Here is a 27,110-nt window from a genome sequence, read left to right as displayed (position 1 = left end):
GCTCTTTGTTGCATCAATCTCATTTATTTAAATTAGACTCTTAGCGCAACAGACTTTTTTTAGTCTTTGTAGAGCACTTAAGATAATGTTTCTGATCTTTATTAAGGCTAACAGGCATGAGCATGATATAAATAAAATAACAATTTTTTGAATAGATTACTTATACGAGGGCAGTAATAAAAGTGCTACTACCTCATCCTCATCAGGGGTATGGGATTGGCAGAGCAAATATTAATTTCTAAATATGTAACTATGTTTTACTGTATGCATTTGAGTAACTACCAAAAAAATGGGAGATTTTTTTTCCTTTCTTGGCCATAGAATGTATTAATCATTTATTTTTCAACGTATACAAATTACTGACATCATTTTGTCAGAGAACAATATGACTGCAAACATTATTTGGTTACATGTTCATATTGTTCTCAGCTGCCTTTCGTAATGCTGCGAGAGCCAGAAGACTTAAGTTTCAAGGGAAGCAGTTGCCCTTTATCATCCACCTGCTCTTGCTGGATCTACCTGGTGGAGGTAAAGTTCTTTGCCATGAGGATCCCAATCACATCACAAGGACAGCCAGGCAGAAACAGGAATTTTGGAAGCATGAAGACGGCAGGCCGCTGTTTCTATGCTGCTACACAAAACTAGTGGCATCTCGAGGCTACTTCAAACAGCGACCAAAGATTTCATGATGAAGAAGGGAAAAAGAAAAAAAAAAAAACTTGAAGGTATTTCAGAAAGAAATTAACAGAATATAACATATATTTTGGCTACCCCCAAAAGAAGTTGCTACTAGAGGAAATAACACGGTACAACGCTCCACCAGCAGAAAGCTCATGGTTCTGGAAGGCAGCCTCCAAACCACAACTTAAAATATGACTCAGTATTAATAGAGAGTATTAAAGACAGAATAAAAAAGAGAAAGTATGAGCTGACAAAGACAGCAGCAACATCTATGGAGACTACGATAATTAACGTTTATAACCGGGCATATCACTTATTCATGTATTAATCTGTTCTGAGTAAGTTGCATTTCAAAAAGGTAAGAAAAACACCCTGAAAGGCTCCAGTGTGTTCACAGTCTGCTGGGCAATCAAAGGCTGAATTTCTGCACTTTAAAAATCAATATTTTAAGACCTAGAAAAGCTGAAATTTAGAAAGATGATCTCTCACACTATTCCATTTTACACAACTTTTTAGTCAAAATAGGTTTTACATACAAAACAAACTTTTCAAGGCAGATACAGCTACAACTATCAGTGGAATTCCAGACTACGCTCATGTTCAGTTATCATCATAACTCTTTTCAATAGCGTTATATCTCCCTATAACATCACCCCTAAAGTAAAAAATGTTAAACATTAAGTTCAAATGTCAGGTTGGCTCAGTCTGAGCTAAACTTTAGCTTGAAGTAGTGTACAGCTGTTGTGCAATGTCAAGAGTATGCTAAAAGCTTCCATCTCCCTGGTTTCGTGCCCAGATGGAAGCCAGCCAGTCTTGATGACACAGATATGATACAGTAAAGCTTGTGTAATTACTCCTAAACACAAGAACTGTGTTAAAACAATATTTAGGACCTTTCTTAAATTCACAAGAACAGGAAATTCGGAGGAGAGTGTTTCATGACGCCTGCAACTCATGCCATGTGACAAGGTACTTCAAGAAACAAGGTATGATAAAAATCCTATTCTTGCAAAACCTGAGTGCTAAAGATCAACTTCCAAAGAGTGAGAAAAACCAAACTCCGCTTCCTTGGTGAGATGACTAAGATGAGAAATGTTAACTAGTTGTATCAGTAAGATGCAATGCAAACATCCCCCCAAAGAAACATCTTCCACGTAACTAGAAAGCTTTCCTAATTTGAGCAGACTATTGTTAATATCCAGGTAAAAGCGTAGGTCTTTGGATTTAAAGTTGATTCAGTTATTAGCATTTATGAAGCCAGTTCCCACTGTCTGACCTTTCTCCTAATTTTGTGATTAGACATACAACCCCCAAACTAGCCTGGATAAAAAGCTCAACGCTAAGCTTATCTGCCCATTGATTTGCATTTGCTGCCTGGCAGACCAGAATTTATCACAGAGATGAGTGACAAACACATCAGGGATCTGAGGTACAACAAAGGTCAAATACTTACTTGTGACCAATTTTAGATACGCTTTCTAAAATACAAATACAGCTTTTTAAAGCCACTACCATTTGACAAGCAATGTTGCTTACTAACAGAACTCTAGAAATGTTTTTACAATTAAAACATTACGCACAGTAACCACTATTTAAACTTCAATATGTCAGGCTTAAATATTTACTTTTCCACTCAGTTAGTTTACATTATATGCCAACAGATTGCTTTCTTGCATCATTTAAAGAGAAGCCTATAGAAATTTAAAATTCTCTCAGCAATAAGGAAAAACTGTTAATGCAGAATAAATCAAATTAAGTGATAAGGAAAAAAAAAAAATCATCTTTGCTTTTTTACCCCAAATTGATTTTTGCTGTAAAGAGGAATGATTTTGGAAAATTATGAGTGTTTGGTATATTCTATATTCCTCATGGTAAAATAAAGAAATTTGAAAAACTGTTTTGTACGTTAAACCTATATCTAGGTTTTAAATCGCTGAATAGTGACCATTCATGAGTTGGTAGCAATATATTATTCTCCTGCCTTATGGGTTCTAAAGCCCAACAATCCTAGTTAGCGTAAGTAAATGTTTATACTTTTAATCTGTACAACATCACAGGGCTGTATCAGCAAAGTTATTGGACAGTTTTCCCAGAAAGCAAATGGGCTTGGCTGTATTTTGACAAGAAATTTCGTTTCCTTTTATGGATCACAAAGTCAATGGCTGGGCAATGCCGGGGGGGGGAGGGGACACCCTATGCTTCACATGAAGGCACTGTTATCCCCTGGGCAAACTATTCTTCACAAAATTATCCGCATACTGTCTTTACTATTACAGAGGGGAAAAAACCAAAACCAGAGTAAGTAAAGAACTAATCTAAATTATTTTCAAGTGCAAAAGAGATGCTCCAAACATGAGATTATACTGTTTTCTTCCAGTTGTGCTTATTGTAAATCCCATACATCACTGCTAGAACAAACCAGTTTGAAAAAAAGTTTATGGGTGCCTCTTAGCCCGTCAGAGATGGTATCCTTTTCTTAAAAGGAACCAACGATGGACTCGGTTACCTGCTACTTACTCTATCATTTGTTACTACTTGCTTCTTTACATTTTCATGTTATTAAAAATGGCTAAAATGGGTTTTGAAGACTAAAGGGCCTTTAGATACACCCCCAGGTCATCAAAATTCAGATCACTTTCCAGATCATACCCCATATAAAGTTAAAAACAAGACTATGACCTTTCCCAATCAAGTTTTTGGCTATTTCTTCAAGAATCCCATCCTGGTGGGCACGTTAACTGGACAACTGTGAGGAAGAAAAGAGGTTGCAGGAAGAGGGAAACTCCTGCACTGGATCCACTATCAACCGAGGAACAATGCTGCCCATCCGAAGATACGCTACAGGAGTTTCCAGCTATCCTGCTCAAGCTATGTACTCCCATTACTTCATTTACTCCCATTGCTTCAGCTTTTCACTTCTACAGTTGTTTCAAACACTGAATCAACCCTTTTTCATGGCCTCAATCTAAGGACTCCAAAGGGAGTGGAAACCTGGAAGGAAAGACTGGAAGGAAGAGAAGGGGCATGGGGAAAATTTAAGAAGCTGGAGGCAGGGAGGGAAAAACTTCAGACTTTATTGAGGAAGGTAAAACAAATTTTCAAATGGCAATTGGAAAGTCAATACCATTCACAAATTCTGATCTACAAGGAGCGAGGGGGGGTGGCCAAGACCATGCAGCCATAAGGACACTGTCTGCACCACATGAGAAGCGCGTTGCACCCAAAAAGAAGGGAAACAAAGCCTCACTACCCTCATTACCTCCCTATTGAAAACCCCATAACTGGCTGAGGCTTCTGCCCCAACTCTTCAGTTTTTAGAAACCAGCACAGCAGAAAGCTATTGTTCCACATATTACACCAAGGCAGATCTAAAGCAGCACAGAGAACACTGCGTTAGCAGAGGCGTACCAGACACCTAGAACGTATGCGTTTTCCCTTGTGTTTCCTTCATTTAATTTGATTAAAAGTTACACTAATGAGAGTAGAGGGGAGAGCTGGCAAAGGAGAAGAAAAGAAAAAAAGAGTGCAAGCAAGCGAGCAGCAGCAACCAAGGAGAACAGAGTGATACAGACTGAGGAGCCTTCATGCCAAAACCGCAGGCCGGTTTAGGGATGAGGCTTTGCTGGCTAGTCATAGGCATGAGCTTGCAGACATGGGAAAACTAAAGAAAGCTGAAGGGAAAAACGTAACCTCATGTAATGGAAAATCCTGAAGAGAGAAAAGCAGCATGGCCATCGTCAGTGCAAGTTGAGGAACAGCCTGAGAGGCACGCTGCTGTCCTCTACCAAACAACGGCCAGCTCAAGGAATCGTGAAAAAAAAAATTAACTGTTTTTGGCAACAGGATGGAGAAATTAAAGGGCCCGTTTCCTTTCTGCCAAAAAACATAATTCAGTTTACTGGACTAATCTGAGGACTATCCCAATTGTATCAATCCTGAACTATTGGGAGGCTGAAGAAATAGGCCACTCTTTCTCTTTGGTATTTCTTGGGAATGCATTGTACCATAGCAAGAAAAGTAGCTAGTGTGACGGCCCAGTTTGCACAACCTCCCTGCTAGAGACATGACATACAGCAGCAGTATTGGGGTTTTACAACAGCACAACCAAGGGGATCTTTCAGGGGATCCAGCTAGAACAGTTCTAAAAAGTCAGTCTAGTCTTCTTCTAAATAAGTCAGGGCTTAAAGGAATAAGGCACAGCTTGCTTTCTAGTAAAATAGCTTTGGTGAGGGCTAAATTTTGTTCCCCAAGAGTCTGAATGTAAAGCTTGGTTTCCACAACCTGTAGAAATATAGATACAAGTGACTTAGGAACATAGCTCCCACTATGATTTCAAATTGGAACCCTTATGCAAGGTAGAGCTTGGATAAGTTCTGGACTTGTGAAACTTCAGTGCAGTACAAAATGTTATAACAGGAAATTTAAATAATTGTATTTGGCATTGTTACATCAGACATGAACTAAACCAAATAAAAGCACAAGTTCCAAACTCAAAGAGAGAAAAAAATAATTGAAAAAATGGATATAAATATATACTGGCAGCCTTTCAGTACTAAACACGTCCCTTAACAAGAAAGTGTAACAGGAAAAAAAAACCCAACATATATGAAGAAATCTTTAGGAAAGAGTCCTGGTATAAAGTGATGAAACATAAACCCCTGGAACCTCCTGACAGCCTTAAAAATTTAGTACTTCGAGGCAACAATTTTGCTGATTATAACAGTAAACATAGTTGTGAAAAAAGACATTCTCAAGTTTTAGGAACCTAAAAACAGCTGTTGAAGTAACTCTCCCCTAATGTTATTTTCATTTTAGCGCCGTGGTTTTTCTAAGTTGTTTTTATTTAGTCTGCCTGTAGGTAACTATAAGGAAAGAACAGCTAACTTGATAATAAATTAGTTATTTGATGTTTCCCCTCACAGCTGAAAGAGGCATTATTAAGTCTGAAATATTATCAATGAAATCATTAGGCTCACTTACCCGAAAGAAAATTTCCCCTCTATACCCATATTGTTTCCATCACTTCCCAACTTTGTCTCTATCAAAAATCAAGTTTATTTTCCTAATCTTTGATATGAGTGTTCTGATACTTACCTGCTTATCGAAAGCCTATACAATTGTACTAGTAGATAAGGAAAAAATAAAAATGAAAAGAGAAAATATTTGAGAAAGTTTCATGATACACATGTGCTTTTGTTTACACAAGAGGAAACTTTTTTTTTTTTTTTAAACTATTCATGGATCATATTTTCACCCATATTACCGCTATTTTTTTTCAGTGTGCCTGAAATTTCCCATTAAAGGAATTTGGAAACATTATAATAAACTCTGCAGTTTAGAGCAGAATAAATTCTAACAACAAATAAGTTTGCAATCTCAAAAACATATCATATAAGCTTATCCAAAAGAACGCACTAAAAGGAGAAGGATCTATAGGGACAACTTTTCCTAACTGAGCTCTGCCGCTGGCTGGAATATCAAGACACCATTTCTGTTTCAGGACACATCTTCACTACACAAGTAACCTGGATGCTCTTCCCATCCACCAACCCCCTCCTCCCCCCGCCCCAACCCCTTCCCTCCCCAAACCTCCTTTAGACCAGAGATCATAAGTGTTTTAAACCTAGGTCTGGCTAACTGTGGACTCTTGAGTAGGCTGGCCAAGGCAAACACAGATAAGTACAGAAACAGGAGACATAATAATTCCTCACGCATATGCAGAACTAACCTGGACTGTCACATCTAGCTGCCAGTGACACAGGTTGCCTCTGCACTGAAGACAAAACTTTCCTGACAGCTGGAACGTACACGGATACCCTAACTTCTGTCTAGGCATTTTATATGGCCGTAGCATCCAAAGGCTTCCACATCAAAAGCAAAACAAAGGCCAAAACGTTAGTTTACCATATTCTTTCAGAACTAACTGCTCTGAACTAACAAAACCAATGTTTTCACACACACACACACACACACACATATATATATGTATGTATGCATGTATATGTGTGGGTGTATATATGCATGTGTGTATATAAAGATGACACACTTCCTATGTGCATCTGGGTCATAATCTTGCAACATTTGCGGGCAAAACTTGCATCCAGGCTCACTCCTCTGGGAACATTTAAATAGTGTCGGGTACTAAATAGTCTTAGAAATGAAAGATACATCTTCAGTTTTACATTATTACTCCATCTTGTCTAGTATGCTGCTTCTGATGACAGCAAAGATCAGCTCTATCTACTTTAAGGGGAAGAATTTTCTTTTCTTCTGTATCCTGGACAAGTCAGACTTTTCAGGACCACCAAACCCCCCCTCCACCCTCTCCCCAAACAAACCAGCAACAGTCCTATGCCAAATTTTTCAGAAGAGGCTGAAAATTCTTTTAATGCCATCTTGTTGAGGTACTGCATCTTTATTGACAGTGGCGCAGTTAGGCTGTTTAGCAGCAATCCATCATGATTCACATCTTTCTAATCTTACTTCCTAGGACGTGCTAAGTTACCTTTGCAGAAGCAGGAAACATAGCTGCAAGGAGTGCTGAGAGGTCATCCAGTCCACTCGTCTGCCTGCCCCAGGGCAAGACATCCAAGACATTCCCAACAGATACTTCCCTAACTTAATCTTAAAAACCGTCAGTAGTGGAAACTCCACAACACCCCAAGGCAAGCTATTAGATTAATTTATTACAGTGTTTTAGCATTCTCAACATTGCAAAGTTGGTGGTGGTGTCCTCCCCATATGCCTAGCTCTTTTGCAGCAGTTTAAGTACAGGACTTCTTGTTCTATCTCCAGCATATATTGCCAACAATTTCCTCCTTTCCTCTTTTCAGGAAGCCTTCAACTCGTCTGAAGACACAACTCTCTCTCCCATCCACTTTTTTTTTTTTCCCCCCAAACAGAAACAACTACAATTTCTTTGCACTTTTCTGGACACCTATCTATGCCCGAATGAGGAGGGCAGGCCAGCTGAGATTGCTCTAGGATTAAGAAGTATGCCTACTGAGGTGAAAAGAAACTCCCAACTAATAAAATCTTTTCATCCCATCTGTGAAAAAAAAATCATCTGACATACATATTTTAAGGACTGGGGCATTTGTCATTCCCAGCTGGATTAAATCTGTTTCTAAAAGATCACGTTCCATCTCTTGCAATTTTTAAATCTGCCAGGACTGAAACTAGTTCGGTAAACTAGTTAGCAATAGCTAAACTAACCTATTTGTTAAACTCTTAATTAAAACACTAGATTTTAGTGTCCAGGGTTAAATACCAAAATTGCATTCTCTGTCTTCACTCGCTTTTTCTTTTGTTTTTTAACGACTTCACAGGATCATAGGAAAAACTGACGTATTAATGACATATCAACTCTAACTGAAGACTATGTTTATGTTTCTTCTATTATTAATTTAATGACATTTAAGGAATAAACAAGAAACGCAAAGAAAACTTACCATCTAAGTTTTCTAAAAATTTCTACTTCTTATCATCTCTTCCCTCACACTGCCATATGATGTCCCTCTGATTTCCACCTCCCTACTGTCCACCCAGTTTTTCTGAATACCGTCACAACACTCCTCTCTAATTTACTTCTGAGAAGATACAATCTAATGGGTAATTAAAAATACAAAAGAAAATTTAGGAATAACTATTTTCCCTGAGCAGCTTCCTTCCCATTAGAATAGTTTGCTGCTCTAATGCCTACAGGGCTTATCTTCTGTTGCAAGAGAACAAAGAAAACAAGCACTTTGAAAATGTATCTACATAAGCCACAATATTTTGCAAAAAGCTACAATGGTGCTATGGAACCTTGGAAACTTGCAGTAAAATATGTGAGATCTTGCTCAAAGGTAACTTTTGCTCTTCAGTTCTATGACTAGAAACCATAATAGTAGTAATAGCTGTAAATCCTAATTTTCCTAATTTACAACATATTTCACATTAGCAAATTACACTGAAAACATGATTATAACTCACACTACGATGTCCACTGCTACCTCCAGTTGTTTATGCTTTTGAATTATTAGCAGACATTAAAGATCATTAAAGTAAACAACAAAGGGAAATAAACTACAGTATTCTTGCATGATCAACAATATTAAATTATAAATAAAAGTACAGAGTCATTTTTAATAGGGAGAAAAACTGCAAAGTTTGTTTATAAAAAGAGTCTGGTCCTCTTCCAAGTTTCACGTTCCAGCCTGAAAATAACTTCTTAAAACAGCTGTCAGGTTTCTGCGGGGAGGGAGGGTATTTTACCAGCAAACATGATCTTTCTTTAGAAGTGCCCAGTTATCATGGCTAGTATCTCGTGCTTCACTGAGAAAATTCCATTCATTTGTGGCCCATAAAATCTATGGCCAGGAATGTGAAGGAGCAGCCAAGGGGGAAAGTAATCTCCACGGAGAGACCCCAGCATCTGAACTTGGGAAATACAGAAGCACCATCATCCCCATGTTGAGGAGACTGCACTGACCATGGGAACTAACTGTCTCCCATTGAACCAAAAATCAACAATGACTCTATTAAAATATATTTTCAGACTCTATTAAAATATATTTTTCTAACAAATTCTTAGTTAAGTGGATTTAACAAAAAAAATTAAATCTGCAATATATTTTAAAATCAAGTAATTAAAATTCCAACTCTAATAGTACTATATTTTAAAAGGTAAATATGAAGGAACTCAGCAACCTACAACTTGTGCTATAAACATTCAGATTAGAGATTAATTTACAGATGTTACTATACACTTAGCCATAAATATCTGCCTTTTTCTCTGTCGTCTTGGCTGATATAACTGCAACTAAAAACATGCATTTTTTTTATTTCTACACAGACAATGTACATTGATAAATCAAAAACTCCAATATGTCCATGCACGCAGACATGTTCACATCTAAAGTAGAATTCACATAAACAGTCGCACTAAGTAGTATCTGTAATCGAACTAGCCAAATGTTAGCCAAATGAATTCACTAATCAGTCATTTAATTTTTCAACACACAGGACAAGCGAAGGCTCCTCCTACCACCCTTTCAAGGGTCTGGGGATTTATTTTAGGGATAGCCTATTTAAAAAAGCAAAAAGCATCTTGACTATACCCTTCTTCCTGCAGTATTCTTTTTCCATCCCCAATGTCTGAAAAGTGACATTCTGTTTCAGAAAATATTATGAATTGCTCCAAATACACCACAGTGAGTCTTCACCAGCTGGAAGAAGACAGGCCTAGGTAGCGGTGCTTCAGGACAGCGGTCCCTTTTCTTTAAGGGCACACACCATGAAGCTGCTGCTAGACACCAGAGCGTTTTAGACCATTAAAGAATGTCTCCCTTCCTCCCAGATAACGCCCGCTAAAAAAATCTTATTAAAAAAACTTTTAAAAACTTTAAAAAAAAAAAAAAAGCTCATGAAAAATGTCTCCCTTCTAAGTCTAGAGGCAGAACAGTAGGTTCCTAACACGAGTGTGAGGACTCAAAACTAAATGAAAACATGCAGACCAGCAACTTGGGAAATACCGTTAAGCGACTCTGCCACCAAAGCATAGGAAAACAAAACGAATAACAGAATGGATGAGAACTTGAGTAGGACAGAAAGTGAACATTGTTCACTGCAAATATTGTATCTACCTATATCGGTGAAGAGATTTTAAATGCTGCCACACATTCTTAATGCTGCCACCCTCAATTCTTAATCCTGTTCTTGAAACAGAGATGTATGGTATCTCCATGGTTTCCCTGATCTTTCCACATACCAACACTTGAATACAAATTTACATTTTGAAGAATAACAGTTAGAGGAGGTGAGCCTGATTTATTTTATCAAATAAAAACTACATCATAAAAAATAAGATAAAAATGTCATGCAAACCTCAAATTACCTGTAAATAATTTATACTGCCACACTAAAAGGGAAAGTACAATCCTCCCCTATATTCCCCCCTACCTTGACATGAGGGGGGGAGAAAAAAAGCAATAGAAAGAAAATGTGGGAACATGACTGGATAGGAGAAAATGTTCCCATCTCAGAACAAAAAAGATATTTACAAGCAAACAGTGCCCAAGACGGAATTATCTAATACATTCTCCACGTCCCATGGAACAATGATACTAATATTATATACACAATATTTAGTCTATTTAACTCATTCCCAGTAGCAAGTGCTGCATTTTAGAATAAACCTCAAATCCAGAGTGTCGGGAAGATCACTGACAACAAAACTGTAGTACAGCTTCTTATAAGAAATAAGCCCACTGGCCTACCTCGGCGCACATAGAACTTTTTGTGCTGCTCTACCCATCACAAAAACACGTTAGAAGTGAACATAATGCATGACCGATAGGGATTTTAGCCTGTTTTTAGGAGCCACGCAGTAGAACAGATAGTAGAACTTTCAATTACAGCAAGCCAACACTTTGCCATCGCATTTTAGGGACAAGTCTGATAAGTCCCACATAAAAAAGAAGGTTGCAACAGTTAAACTTCACACAACAGGAAACTGAAGGAAACCATTCCAGTAGCTTTGTTAGAGCAAGCAGGAACACTACAAACAAACACCAGGACATCTGACCACAGATATAACTGACATTTGAGTAAGAGTTACCTCCTCCAGTAGGTTATTGAAAGGATATTTCAGAAGAATAATACATTCAGACCGTCAAATGTCTAGACAACTGTTTTTCAGGAATGAGCTACATAAGTATAGATGAGGAGCTGGTTCATCAAGAAGCTAAAGATAGGGACGCTAGACAGACTTTTCAAACCAAGCACTTGCCTCAGGCTTACCACAGACCACAGTATCCATGCACGAGGAACAAAAAGTTAGTCCATACTAGTTATTCCAATCCATACTAGTTATTCAAATACCCGGTGATCTTTACACTTTGTGTGCTGTGTCTAAGGGGTAGAGTTTTCCCCTCCCGATGAGCAAAGAGCAAGAGCAAATATATGAGAGCAATATTTTACCCTCAGGCTGTTATGGTTCCATTACATATTAGTATAAAAAAAAAAAAAGCCCTTAAATATATATACATCAAGAGACTACTTTTAGATTTTCTTGGAAGTAAGGGGTTTTGAAGGGGCTTTTCTTCAATTTACAAGACATGGCGAAGTCAGACCAGGAAAAAAAAGCCAACTACGCTCACAAAATGACAACCATTCCTATGCCCTATACAAGGTTCTAAAAGAGCCATTATCAGCTCAAAAATAGGGATGGGATCATTGCTGGTTTTCCTAGATTATGGCCTAACCCTGAATTCAAGTCAACACCCCCTTCTTTCCTTGTTTCCACAGTGCATACACCATGTACTGCGTGCAGCATGACAGCACATCTGGATTAAGTTACTGTCTAGCTATTCCACACCCGCTGCTCTGCAGGAGCGTGCATCTCACTGGGGCTCAGTGCTGCAGGCTCCTAATCACCTCAAAAGCCCAGGTAGCAGCAAAGACTCCGTAATTATTTCAGTACTGCTTCTTATATGAGAAGGGTCTCATTATATAAATAATAATGATAGGATTAACCCTTTTAATAACCTTTAATATCTGCTACAATTCACTGGCAAATTTTCCATAAGATCGCCTTCTGTTAGTCAACAAAATAGCCTCTGAAGACACAGCAGTGCTAAAATTTGAAATGTGCATTTCTAAAACAAGGGGGCAATAAAAACTCTTACAGATACTGTCACCCATCCTGCTTCCAGTCTCAAAGTCTGTATTTATAGCTTTCATTCTTGTACTGCATGTTCATTTTATACTGAATCACCTAAATACAACAGCAATGACTTTTAGAACACCATTTTGATTTACTTATATTTGTGAAAGCCATTCGCTTCATTTAGAATTGTCTCAAACTGTAGATACAGAATTGTCTCAAACTGTAGATATACTCAATGCATATAAAATGCAGTTTCTAAATCGAGTTTTACATATTTTCCCACACCGGCTGTCGTGTTACAATAGTGTCTTGAAGACAATCACGTTCACACACATGCACACACACACACAATCACGTAACGTCCACAAATCAATAATTCTCTTATTAAAACAATAGACTCTTCTTTGAAATGAAAAAATTATAACTGAAAACTTTAACAAAGAGTGCCATCTGAATCAGGAAGATTTCTTGTTTAAAAAGCTGTACAAAACATCAGTGGGGCATGGTCCAACTCCTAGGCTAACTAAGCAGTGCAAGAATCAACAAAAGCCTTTGCTCTGAACAGGTTAGGCAAAAATGCACTTTCAGCATAATATAATGCAGCAAAGCCTTCTCTGCTACAGCAGCAGCAGAAAAACTCACACAAATTTCCAATGCTCTTTCCTGTGCAGTTGCCCATAGCTGATATTGGGTGGCACGCAAGTCAAATCATCATCTAAATTAAGTCCCAGAATACACGTGGAATGCAGCATATTTACGTGTTTATAAAATACACTACTTTAAAGATGCACTGTGAAATGTGGAAACCTAGCAGACAAATATCGAAACTTTAAAATCTTACTTTTAAGTTTTAAGATGATTTCCAGCCTTCTCTCCTACTGACACGATTGAATACAAAAATGTTCCCCCTGAAATCCCTCAAGAATTAAATGCTTGACAAACATCCTGTATTTTACATATAGGCACATTATGTATGCATTTTTATAACATTTAGAAAAATACCATGTCGATCTAAAATGTTTTCAGTATGGTCTGCTTCAGTGGCAATATCTGATTATAGACCCAAAATTACCACGAGCTGTTGAACAGCAGAAGGCATGGCCCACCTGTCTCTATCACCAAGCAGGAGTTAAGTGTCAAAGCACAACAGCAGTCCCCGGGGCTGTGGCCTTTGCCTGCAGGATCCACAAAATGCCATTCCTTATCAACTTTTGTCCCAGCACCTACAGCAGCCCACAAAGCAAGAGGCCACGGGCTTGGTTACCACAACCACGCGTACCCCTCAACAACATGTCCACTTTCAAGGCTGCCACGTTGTTTTCCAAGAGATCAGCTCTTGAAAGAAGTCTGGCTGAATCAGACAGATCCAATGATAGCTGAAGACAAATATACATTGAAAAACCACCTTAGATGCTGCTCCCACCTTCTACTGGCCACACGCACATTTCCTCGTGCTCCTTATTAAATGTGGATGACTGAGCAAAACTATTTCCTTAAAATGCCACCCATTTGATGAAGAACAGGCTATTAGTCATACAAGAACTTGGCATACACTCCAGGCTGATTAACCATGATTCATGTATCTGATCGTGAATTTAAAAAACAGATACTAGCTCTAGCTGCTACAATATGTGGCAGCCTACCCTGGCCTAGATGCTCAGGCCACGTGAGACCTATTGCTCAGGTTCAAGATCTATCACACCTACCAGCTCCAACCATGTCACAGACTTTAAGATTTTGGTCTCTGTCTTCAAACCAAAGCGACGCACAGGGCTGAATTTCTAACTGTGAACTGGAGAAAAAGTACTCTTGTTTGAAGAGATCCAGCCATAAAATGAAGACTTAAAGGAGATTAGGCTAATCCAGGGTTTTTCTAAAGGAAAGAATCAAAAATAATCCTCTTCAAAAATTACTTTTCTCCAATAACAAGGATGGCATTTATACATACGTTCCTATGTCCCCATTAACAAACCAAACTAATATATACAACATAAAATGTGGAACATACAGTAAAAACCCAAAACAAAACATTGTTTCTGTTTTTCTTCTCAAAAGCAAGACACAGACTCCCCCAGGAAATACACTAATCATGTAACTGTTGGCATTAATTATGTGGAAGATTTTTACACCTACAATGATATGCAGCAACATAAAACCTTGAGATAAAGGAAGTGATCAGGTGCCAAGTTATCAGAGAAACCAAAACAACACTGGCGAGATTACTGGAAAGCTCATATATGTCCAACAGTATGTCCTTTCCTTTATTAGGAGGCCTAAGCTGAAGGCTACACGTAGGTCATTTTACTCTTTGATGAAAGCTAATAAAAAGATATATACACTTTTCATAAACATTTCAATTGACAGGATTTCAAAATCAAACATTCCTTTTTGCTTTAGTGGACTAAGGCATCTGTCGTGATACGCAGACAACGGATTTAGACTTGAAGGTTTTAAGACAATAAATTGCAAAAGGCAAACCATCTCTGTAAAATAAATGATTAGGAGTCTTAAGTCTACGAATTCCACTGTGGTCCCTGGCAATTTCGGTGGCTATGGGTATCTAAGCTTCTTTAGTGCCTTCAGAAAAATCCAATTTTGAAGCACTAAGTTTATAGCATTATGTCTGATCCTGCAAATATACCTGTACTGTATATCAGACATGTCAGCTATCCTCTGACAGCAGTAAGCCTTAGTCACACGATTAAGGTTAGGGATATGCTTGTATCCCATAAAAAGTAACAGGAAATAGCTGTCCAAAAAGCCCTATTTTAAAATTTTTGACAATGGGACTGAAATGAGATTGTGGAGTCACAAGTATTACTGCTAGTAAGAGTTTTGTTTTTTTTTTTTTTTAAATCAAGTCTTTAATTTTGCCATGATCCAATCGGATAAAGCAACAGAGCTCAGAACGACAAGAAAGGACACCCAAGCTCTCCTGCTGCGAGTCCAAAGGTCTACACTGTGACAGACATATGCATATAAGACTATGTTTCATAAATAATGGACTGTAAAGACAATTCCGACGGAATATTTTCACATACGTGCATCCTTAGGATGCTTGTTATTTACTGAACCTATGTATATTTATATTATATATATTTACTGATTTTTTTTAAATATATAAAAGCAAAGAGCTTACAATAGTTCTATGTAAAAAAAAAAAAATTTTTTTTTAAACCTACTTGTGAAAAACTATCATAAATACCAATTTAAAAGTAAAGTTTCCACCATGGGTAAGAAAATGTGACTTCAGTAAAGCCTAGTAGCCCTTTTGTCCTTTCATTTACCACTCTGAATCGATGGAAAATTCCAGTGACAGCAATGTTTCATAAACTAAGATGTACATATTCATTTTAACATCCTCAGCAGAAGAAATTTAATTTCTGTCAGTATGAATACTAAAAACTGGGGGGAGGGTTCTCTTAAATGGTTTATTGGGCTTATGAAATAACTAATACTGAATTTTCTCATGTGATATTTTCAAGCGATGTCCCTGCTTCTAGTTGATGCCGCACTGCCAAGCGGACTTCCTAGAAACACAGACCATACTTCTTAAGCATCACACTTTCTAAATAGAGGAAACTTGGAGCTAACTTTGTACTTGGTCCCTTTGCAAATAACGTCCTTACCGTAAGGTTTCCTCATAGTTTCTGTCTTCAGCACTGGTGCTGTCAAGCCCTGAGGATTTCCAACAAACTCTGTACCTGTTTACCTTTCATCCAAGTCAGTCAGAGGCTAAAGACACTTAGGACCTTACAGAAGAGGCTTCACACATCCATTAAACAAGAGTTAACAAAAAATAAATGGAGGATTTTGATTCCAAAAACTACCAGCAACAGCTATGCAAAAGCTTATCAAGGTGCTCTCTTGAAAATAGCATACCCACTAAAGCATCATGGCTTTGACTGCTAAACATGAGCAGAGATGTCAGCAGTGCAATATACCATAAAGAGAAAGTTACTTCTAATTAGTATATTAGGTATAAACACTGAAGTCCAAAGTTGTTATATTTTAAAATAAGATTCCATTTCTAACATCTACTCTAACCTAATGAAGGCAAAAAACTAAGCATCCAGTATGAGAAGCAAAAGTTCTGTATTTCCGGTAGGATGAATCAGTATTTCAAACAAGGGACTCTTATTTCAACTATAGACCTTTTTTTTTTTTTTTCTTTTTGCTTAAGCACAGCCAACCAAACTATTACCATTTTGGCTGACAAAACACATACGAACAGTTGTTAACGTTGTTGGTGTTGATTATCAACTAGTTTTGCTTTCCAGTCTCTCTTTCTCCCCCTCTTCTCTGAGGAGAAAAAAAAGGAATTTTTCCAGCAAGGAAATTAACCAACCTGTAAATTAACAAGATTGGAAGGAAAGTGAATCTTCCCTCTTTATTTCATACACAGTTGGTTGCTAATGCTCTTTGGCTCTCTTTCCGAGTGTCCCCCCCATGCAGTGGGAAGACCTATAGTTTAAGGAAAGACACAGTGCCAGGAGGAGTACCTGGCCTTCCAGCCCACAGTAAGGTCTACACAAGTTAATTTGAGTTAATTTCAGAAGACAGCTGAGGAAAAAAAAAGTAAAAGCCAAAAAAAAAAAAAAGTACTCTTGCATTAGAAGACAATCAAGATGTTACTGGAATAGCAGAAGACACATTCCTTTGTTTTCACGTTGCCGCATATAGTAAGGAGCTAAACAGCAAGAAAGGGCCCATCCACAAGCCAGGGGACTTTATTTTTCTGCTAATTCTTCTTCTGCATTCTAATTTTTTGGATTTTATCATGAGCGATGCTATTTCATGACAGTCACATGATTTCTAGATGTAACAAGTCAAGTTGAAGACATCAGCATTAGAAATGCAACAGGAGGAACAGTAAATGCTCTCAGTGAAATAAAGACTTAAAATACATAATCCTCAGTTATAAGGTATGCTAACAATGTCCACGTTAAGTTACTGTAGCAACACTGTAGTAAAGTTTTCAGGTAATTGTAAGGGGCATTTCAAAAACTGAGAGATGCTAGCTGAAGACTGTCTACAACATTTCACTCCTTCACAAAATAATTTCAGAGCCATGAAAACTACCTATCCCAAAAGCCATATATTTAGTAGGTCTAATGCTCTAGGTTAAAACATTTTTGAATAAAGTGAAAGAGAGCATTCATCTGATCAAGACAGTTTGGCTTGGAAGGGCAGTACAGTCTTCCAATACAGTCCAATGCTGATAAACGTCTAGCAAGAGAAGTTCAAGTTCAGCCAAATCTTTCCTAGTGCCCGAGATAGTAGCAGTACCCCAATGTGATATTTGGGTGAAGAAAAAGTTGGTAACACTCAGGTACAATCTCCAGTCCAGTTCTTTTGCAACTGTCACTTTACATTTTCACAAAACATTACTTGGAAGCAAGCAGCTGCACTTGCATAAACCACATGGCTTCGCTTTAAATCAAATTCCATCAATTTCCTACAAATCCGATGAAACAGACATCTCAATGACACAAACTTCTATGACAGAACCTGCTAAAATCTGATAAGGCAATTATATTGACTGGCTGGCTTCTTTGCAAAAGCAACTCCTACTGCAAGTTAAAAATTTAAGGGTTAGGAATTTTTTTTTTCCTTTTCAAAGGACAGAAATGAGATTGAAAATAGTCTAAAAATAGCACAGAATTTAAGTGTCAGCTGTAACGGTAATATGAATAGCTGTCTCTCCTTACAGAACAAGGATGGATGGAGTGAGCTTGTGATTCTGGATCGAGATGTGGCTTAAACACAAACTGCAGATGGTGGAAAATAATTTTAATTTACTAATTGTATTAGTATTTCAGGACAACCTACAGCAACTTTATATGCAGTGAAACGGTACTGTATTTTAAAGTGGTGAACATAAGTTCTTATAGTCTTTGCACGCTAGAAGAAAAGTTAAGTACATGTTATTATGAAATAACTGCAGACAATTTTCACACAACCTATTCAAATCATGTATTCTCATGACAAAAGACGAACATAATAACATGTCTTTGACTGTGTTTTGTCTTTTCCATCAATCTTTTCCCCTTAAAAGCTACAATATCAAGGCTTTTATTTAAAGCATAAGAAGTACTCCTGTATTTAAGCAGTCTCTCATATACCTCTGAAGATTTACTGTACTGCAGTAAACAGAAAGAAGCAAGAACAGAGTTCACGCTTGTTATTTGCAAGGATACCTGTTTACATTGCAATAACTATATTCTGGATAACCAAAGAAAGAAATCTAAAATAAATACTTAAGACTCTGCGGATGACGACTACAGAATGCAGCAGTATCTTTTACAGATATCTTATCTTATACAGATACTGACTATACTTGCAAGTAACATTTCATTGTTTGTAATCAAATTATCCCTAAAGTACGCTATCAAAGCTCACAGACTCGGAAGTAAACTGCCAAGTTTCCTATAAGTAACAAAAGCAGCTTAAGTGTGAATGTTTTTAAATAGAGATTATTTTTCCACTTGGTCTTGCATAAAATTAAGTGGAACTCCGTGAATCTTTCTCAAAATTCTGAGAAATTTACCTTTCTGCAGAGGCCACAAAGCCTACTTGGCAGTCATCAGTACTAATGCACAAATGTGCAAATATGTAGGTTTACTTTCAGAAAACGTTGTGTCGCTGTATCATGCGGAATATTTAGAATGCTCAGTAATTACTAGCTTTTCGTATAAAGTTCTCTCTTTCATTGCTAACTATGAAATAAATATCTTACACCAAGTGAAGACATAGACAAGAAACAAGTCGCGCAACTACGTTCACTATTTTTCTCCCTTTCTTTTTGTTATGACATTATGAAACTACAGATGTAGTCAAAATGTTAAATGTATGTAGAATTTACTTCTTCCTGGAAATATGCCTTTACGCAAATTACCTCTAATTATAACTCTTTATCTGTTTCTATGTTCATGCTTTTTTTCTCATTGTTAAGATATCACTGAACACTTTCTATCTTAAAATTCAGGGAAGAAGTCAACATGTGTATGATGTTTTCTTTTCAGTTGCACACTTCAAAATAAGATCATCAACTACCATCTCAAAAACAACAGTTACTAGGTCAGATTCAGTAACATGTATAAACTGATCATTCACTAAAACTTTCTTCCTCCATTACTCATCACTTAGAATTTTGTTTTGTGGGAAAACGGAAGTATATACAAACACTTCCTCTGTTACTACTTAAAAATAATTGACATTTGTTTGATATATCATTTACCACCTGACCATCAGATTAGCATCAGAAAACATGAAATCCAAAATTACCATTACTGTCACAGATTAGATTAATACATACAAAAAGGCTCTATCGGAAGATCTGCATTTACGGACTGTGATGAAACTAGATGCTGAATAGGAAGAACTGCACAGCAGACGGAAGGAACAAAACAAACAAGCGCACTAATCTCCTGCCCCCTAGCCCCCAAATCCTTGCTAGCTGGAGGCTAAAGCTGCTATTAGCCCCGCTGCATGCAAACGACGAATCTGTGCAGATCTCTCTGCAGAGCCGGCCTGCTGGCATAAGCGCAAGCCTCCTAGATTTACGCCGGGCCCAGCAGGCAGGACTCAAAAAGCTAAGGAAAATTTTCATCTTATTTTCACCTATCTATGAACTTCGAGAAGCATACGACAGCTACAGGTCCTCTACGCGCAGGCACGACGAAAGGCGGAAAGATGGGGCACACAAGGAAAACTTCCCGGCCGTCAGGATGTAAACATGGTCTCTCCCCCTGTTTCCGCAGCAGAGGGGAGGAAGGGAAGAAAAATTCAAAGACTTCTCTTTTTATAACCTTATCGGAGACTTTTCTTTCAAGAACACCAGCAGTATGTTCCCCGTAACTTAAACCTGAGAAAGAAGTAGACTATCGAGTCACCAGGCAGAGCTGCAGCCCATGGTTTGCCAAGAGAAAAATCATCCTGTCAGTCAGATGTTGCCACCATGTAGAAAGTTAGACTATTTATGGAGAAAGAATAGCATTGCTGGATTGGAACAAAAGATGACAATATCAAGTGAAATTGATTTGTAGAACCAATTTACTTTATTAAAAATTGCTTTAAAGTAAAGCAGATAAACCAGGCTTATGAAAAATTCTTAAAAGAAACAGAGAAGGCTGAGAGGTGATCAACTAAGCTACTGCTCTTTGCAACGCTTTATCAGTAACTGCCATCGCTTGCCATATGTGAACTGGTGCATTTTCATGCACTGAGTACCGTGAAAGTTGATCTTAATCATGAAACCCTGAATGATTCAGCTTTGCTAGCCAGGTGACAGAGTGACACAAAACCCATTTACATTTTTTCCAAGATGAAGCAAACAGCAATCACATACAAAATGTTTCTGTGTTTTCGAGGGCTTCTAAAAGAACTTCAGTTATAAATCCACTGCTTGAGACAAACTGAACAAAAAGATATCTTGCTGCGGAATGGTTGAGAATTTTTTTAATGAGAACTCAAATAAGTTGAGTTACTCAAATGAGTAACAGCATATAGACAGATGCCCCAAATGAAATCATAGTTCCATTGCGCTGGGCTCCATAAGCACAGAGAAAGCGTTCTTGCCCCGACAAGCTTATGTATTTTGAGCATTCAAAAAAAGATGTCAGTGACCCTGATATTTCTGGAAGATTTTCTGGCTGACGGGTAAATAGCAATATTGTGACATCATAAGTAACAAGAAAGAGAAATGCAAACAATCAAGAAGAACAGAGCAAAACAAAAATATTTCCTCAAGCAGAATTTTTTATGCCCTGAAAAGGAGAGCTCTCTCAGAGTCTACAAGGTCTAGAAGAGAGATTTCTGCCATAATCTCAGGTACTATGCGACTCTCAGCATCTCACAGTCTTTTCTCAGTATCTCACAGTGTTTAATACATTTATTTCCTAGGAAACCAGCAAGTAAGAAAACAGACAAAGTGAGTCGTCTAAAATCCTTTTAAAAACTTACTTTACGGAAGATAAACTTGAACTGAGCCCTACAGTTTACATGTCGACCTCAAAAATCATTATGGTGCTGCTCCCCTGTGCTCCCCACACAACCAAGAGGATCAGGTGCTGGGAAAACAGAAGGCACAGCACAATCCTAAGGAAATAGCAGTCTGAAATGGGCAAAAATATTATAGCATCATCGACGGCTGAAGGCACAGCACAATCCTAAGGAAATAGCAGTCTGAAATGGGCAAAAATATTATAGCATCATCGACGGCTCTCTTTGCTCCTTGGTTAGTTTTAAATGTCATCTATTTAAGTCAGAAACACATGTAGGAAAATACCTGGGCCCTCGTTCTTGCCATAAGGAGCCAAGGGAAGCATCATATCTTTTGGCAATCAAAGAAGGAAGAAAAGATAATTCCGTTCTGAAAATTTCAGTGAACTACAAAACGGCACAGGGAAAGAGGAATTTTTACAGTTATGCCTTGTGCCTTCCAGAAAACAAGGACAGATCACTTGCTAATGTTGACTTAGCCTTAGAAAGATAATTATGACTACTGTGGCAGCTCAGACAATTAAGAGATAATACGTTAGACATACAACATAAAAAATAGGATATCATTAAGATACCAAAGGCTGAAAGGAAGCTGAGAAGTAAAGTACTGGTGGGGAAATAAAGCTCATGTCTGTTATCTCGACAGCACTTCAATACTTGAAAAGAGCACTAGCATCACATAATTAAATAACCACAATAAACTTCCTCTTCTGTGCCGCTACTACCAACTAATTCGCAGGGAAGCACAACTCACACGGTGAGGAGAGCTTCTCAACTGCACCTCCGTTCACAAAACTGAGCGGGCACAAGGCAGACAACAACTAATTAAGAGGTAAAATCTCAGTTCCCTACAAAAATCTCAGAGCTGCTCCGTAACAAAACCTGCCCTGCAGCAGGTTTTAAACTCCAGCCTCTTCTGTGCTGCGGCACTGCCATTATATTGCCTGTATCATTGCCTTTTCACTATTTTGTCCCTGATGCCATAAAACCTCTCAGCCCAGTAACCTGTCTGTGTAAGAAAAGTACTGAGGAAACAGGAAGAAACGGGTAACCGTGTTACACACCACACGCATCACAGGTGACCTGCGCAGAGCTGTCAGGAGGGAAAGGGACCCCGTATTCAACGTAGCTGCATATAAAGGTGTGTCGTAGTTCTGCTTAGTTTACGAGCACACATACACACAGATTTTCATTTCTGCAATTCTACGGCATACAGGTAAGAGAACGCAAGCTAATTACAGTTCCACCACAAAAAACGGATGGGGGAAAAAACAACAATCAACCCATATTCCTCGTTGAAGTCATTCTTGCCACCTTTTCCAATTACCTTCATAGCTAGATTTCAAGGTAAGAAGAAGCCGCTAAAATGTCAACCCACAAACGAAGCACACATTCATCTTATCTAGATTGCAGTGTAGTTTGTTCACCTGTAATATCCCGGCTACAGCAAGACCTGTGAAAGGCACTCAGAGCTGCTATCATCAAACCATTGAAGAGATGGCAACCTACGTCTTCTCACAGGAAACATAAAATAGAACAGAATTCTGAGAAAAACCATGAAAAAACACTTCTGGGACGAGGAATAGTTGTTCTATACAGTGCTCTTGTGGTCTCCTGGAGAATCTAAATAAATAAATAAATGTTAAGAGCAGTACCAGCAGCCTCCACAAGTAGGTTAATGTCACTTTGTGATTAATGATATTGAGGACAGCTATGAACCTAATGAAAATACTTAATCTGTTGCTACAACATGGCCTTCACACTGCATCTAGCTGTACAGTTAGATGGAAGACGAACAATGAGAGCCTAAACATCACAGGGTAGTCTCTGTTCAATTTGTTTTTTATCAAAAAGCCAAGGCTCCATTCAGAATAATGTGGAGTTTTTACATCTGATTTTTTTTCTTTTTGTCTAAAAGACAGCAATGTCAGCAATTTTCAAAGAAGTTAACTTAATTTGTATTTTTAAAAGTTAAACAGAAAGCTGAAGTCCAGGGACATCTGCTTCAGTTCTACGGCTTCCAGCTGTCTATGTTATTACTGATATTTTCCTCCCCGTAAGCCTCTCATTTCATCCTTGTTGCCTTGTGCTTATGGACGGGCAGTTCACCAAAAATAAGGATTAGTGACATATCAAAATAAGCTCCTGCCACAGGCGAGCAGACTGCCATTACCACTTCTACCCTTCCACTGTTTTGCAACACTCTCCCCTCCTGTCCTTACTCACTGACCTTTCTACAACCACTCTGTCCTCGTTTCTTACGTTTACTGCAACAAGTATCTCTTCCCCCATCACAACGCTGTCCTATGGCTCCTTCAATTTCTTCCTCTCTGTTTTCCACGTTTTCTATATAAAAATGCATATATAAACCAAATGAATAAACAAACTCACATAACATAAAAAGGGTTTGTAACATATTCCACTCCGGCTTTCATTTGTCTGTTCCCCACTTTGGACCACAGCCACCGCAGAACAAATAAACCTCTGTGAGACAAACGCACAGCGCTAAAGAAACAGACAGTTTTTCTGATGCCTGCATTCACAGTTTTATATGTCCACAGAGACAGACAATTAAACCCTCAACACATACAATCCTCCTGAACGTACTTCTGAAGTACTGCTATCTCTACTGGAAAGCAATCCAGGGTTTCATTTCAAAATGAGTACTCCACAGAAGAATGAAAATTGGACCTCTATCCAAGCCATAAAGGGAATCAAATGATCCTTTATTTTCTTTTCCAAATTGCAAATTTGCAGTTTCATCCCCAAACCGTTAAAACTGCAGGAATAAGAACATCTGCTAGCTTAGTGAATCACCTGAGTTAACTTTTTCCAGCCTAACTTCTAACTGTAACAACTCGCTATCAAACTGCCAAATATACAGTGCTCATTTCTTTCTGTGAATCCAGCTGTCATTTTTCCCCCAAAGCCTTCTCAGTACCAACTCTTTCAGTGCCAAAAACTTTTCACAGATATACATAATTTTGCAAAACACATATGCTCTATGTATGGCACATGAAGTCAATTAACAAGTTTACTTACTGAATGAAAAGATGACACACTAAAACAAAAATCCTTTGGAGACAGCAAACACATTTACCTTCTCCTCCCTACTATGTGATACTCTCACAAGGAATTTTAAGGAGTTTTGAAGCCAGCGTATACTCTGAATACCCCAGAAGATCTCTCACACTTATCTCTCCGCGGCAGCTTTCCGTCTATAATCCCCACGAAGCTTCTGATCACTAGCACATAGCGATAACCGTAAGACACGTTCAATTGGCAGAAGTCAACAGGCAGAAGACAGGCACTGGGGAAAACATATTAAATAAAAAAGAAAGAAGCCAGTACAAAATAGAAGCACATACCTTTTAACTGGTCAGCTACCACACTCTGACCAACTCGTTCAATCACCTTTCCATCCTCCATTTCGTAGCGGTCATCCAAATATTTTGCTGTAGCTTCTGAAATATGGACTTTTCCAGCCACCCCCAGCTGTTCCATTAGATTGGCCAAATTGACATCATTGGACCACACATCAAACTTGAACCTCCTCATTCCCAAAATGCCACACAGGACTGTCCCAGTATGAACACCAACTCTCATGTTCACCATTTCTTTTTTCTCTTGGCAAAATTGCTCAATAGCTTTAATCATACCTAAGCCCATCTCAATGCAGCAATAAGCATGATCTGCCCGAGGCTCTGGGCAACCAGCTACGCAGTAGTAACAGTCTCCCAAAGTGCTTATCTTCTCACATTTAGTGTCCTCACACAGCCGGTCAAAACGGCCAAACAGATCGTTCAGAAGTCCCACCAGAGCATGGGCAGATTTATTTGCGCTCATTTTAGTGAAGCCAACAATATCTGCAAACAAAATGCTCACTTGTTCTATCTGCTGCATTTTAAAAGGACGGAATATTATAGGGGTTTTCTGTATGGAGGGCTTCTTCTTCCTGTTTTTGGGGCTTGAGGTGGAGTGACGTTTGACAGAGTTTTCACTTTCATCATCCCCCTGTTTCATTAAGTCATCGGCTATTATTCTTGGCATAACAGAATGAATCATCCTCTCTTTCAGGGCTTTTTCCACTTCCAAGTCTTTTCCATGCATGATTGATTGCCCCACTTTCAGGAACGTGCTTCTTGATCTGACTTCGGACATGATAAATAGATGAATACCGATGGCATGGATGCAGATGTGAAGGAAGGCTTTGCTCAACAATTCCCAGTAAACTGCACTGGTTCCAAGAGGTGTAAAACAGTTTTCATCACGGAAGTGATACCCAAAGGTCTCGAAGAGGATCGAGTAGGAGAGTCCGAGAAACAAGCTTAAATACAAGGGCAAGTGCATCACTGTGTAAAGCAACAAGAGCACTTCAATACACATAGAAAAACTGCCTACTTGAGAAAGGCAAGTGTCTGTGGGATTTGCTGGGGGAGTCTGGTTGGACATGTCACCACTTCCTGAGATAGGTGTCAGAACCTGGAACTGCGGCGCGAGAGTCAAAGCAAAAACCAGGAGGGTGAGCGTCAGCGAAGTCCACACGTAATGGCGGGCATAAGTCTTGGTGAAAGTGAACATAAAAAATGCTACACATACCAAGAGGAAGCACAGAGCTGGCACCATGAAAACAATCAGTTTCTCTTTCATGTGTATGCCAAAGTAGATACTCCAGAGCAGACAGGCCGCGCCAATGTAGAAGAGGGCATAGCGAAACCTGCGCTGGGTCTGCGGGAAGCACCGCTCCATACAAGCCTCTTCCAGGTTGTTGGAGTCGAACTTGGGGTTCCACCATTTGGAGGAGGCCCTCTCGAAGAGCTGCGGCAGCTTCTTCTGCCGGCGGAGGCCACCGCCGCCGCCTCCTCCAGCTGCCCGGCGGGTGCCACCCGACTCCCCCGAGCTGCAGCTGGACGAGATGCTGTACTTGCAGTGCTTGGCCGACGAGCAGCCCTGGTGCTGCTTGGGGTTGATTTTCACCGTCACGCTGTTGCTGTCTCCGCTGGAGTCGCAGCTCACCTCGGTGCTGTGGTGATGCAGCAGCTGCTGGTGCGGTGGGGAAGCCATGTTGTCAATTCCTCCTTAAGAGCTTTGGAGGAGTTGGATCTCTCGGGCTCGGGGAGCGACCCTGGCGGCAAGAGCTGGGCTCAGTTCGCTGCCGCGGGGGCCCGGCGGGGCAGGCCTGGCGCGCTGCGCCGCGCACCTTCCGAGCCGGGCAGGGCAGAGGCGGCGCCGGGGCGCGGGCAGCCCCGCATAGTCCCGTCGGCCGGGGGGCGCGCGGGGCCGGGCGCCGCCGCCCGCTGCTAGCCGGCGGCCCGGCTCGGCGCAGCCCTGCCGAGGCGGCGGCGGCGGCGGCCGCTCAGTGCCGCGGGGGGGAGAGCCGGCCCCCGCCGGGGGGGCTCCGCTCCTCCATGGCGGCTGCGGCTCGCTGCGCGGAGGAAGCGCCGCGCCTCCCCGGCGCTCGGCGGGCAGCGCTCCCCGCCCGGCCCCGGCCGCGCCTCGCCGCCTCCCGCGCCCCGGCAGAGGCGGCCGCCCCCCGCCGGCCTGCGCGGCCCCGAGCCGCTGCCGCCCGCCCCGCCGCTCCCCGCCGACGGGGCCTTGGGCCCCGCAGCCGCGCCGCGCTTTCCTGGCGCCCCGTCCGGCGCCGCGGGCAGCGGCCGGGGGAAGCGGCGGCGGGCGGGCCCCGGAGCCGGCGAGCGCCCCCTCAGCCCCAGCCGCCCCCGCTGCGCTGCGCTGCGCTGCGCCGCGCTCCGCCGCGGCCAGGTGCCTGCTCCTCGCC

The 27,110-nt window shown here is 40.0% G+C and overlaps 1 protein-coding gene across 2 annotated transcripts in view; it reads right to left on the bottom strand.

Moving 5' to 3' along the window:
• The window catches only part of ADCY9 (adenylate cyclase 9), a 100,347-nt gene extending 73,776 nt beyond the window's left edge, over positions 1-26,571 (bottom strand). For both annotated transcript variants that reach the window (XM_068908066.1, XM_009674661.2), the window contains exon 1: positions 24,703-26,571. In XM_068908066.1, coding sequence (XP_068764167.1) covers positions 24,703-26,398 — 1,696 coding nt within the window. In that variant the 5' untranslated portion in view covers positions 26,399-26,571. The remainder of the gene's footprint in view (positions 1-24,702) is intronic.
• Between the last annotated feature and the right edge of the window lie 539 nt (positions 26,572-27,110).

Source organism: Struthio camelus, chromosome 15 (genome assembly GCF_040807025.1).
Source record: "Struthio camelus isolate bStrCam1 chromosome 15, bStrCam1.hap1, whole genome shotgun sequence".
NCBI lineage: Eukaryota > Metazoa > Chordata > Aves > Struthioniformes > Struthionidae > Struthio > Struthio camelus.
The sequence above is the reverse complement of the archived record's forward strand: the minus strand, read 5'-3'. Positions and strand labels throughout refer to the sequence as shown.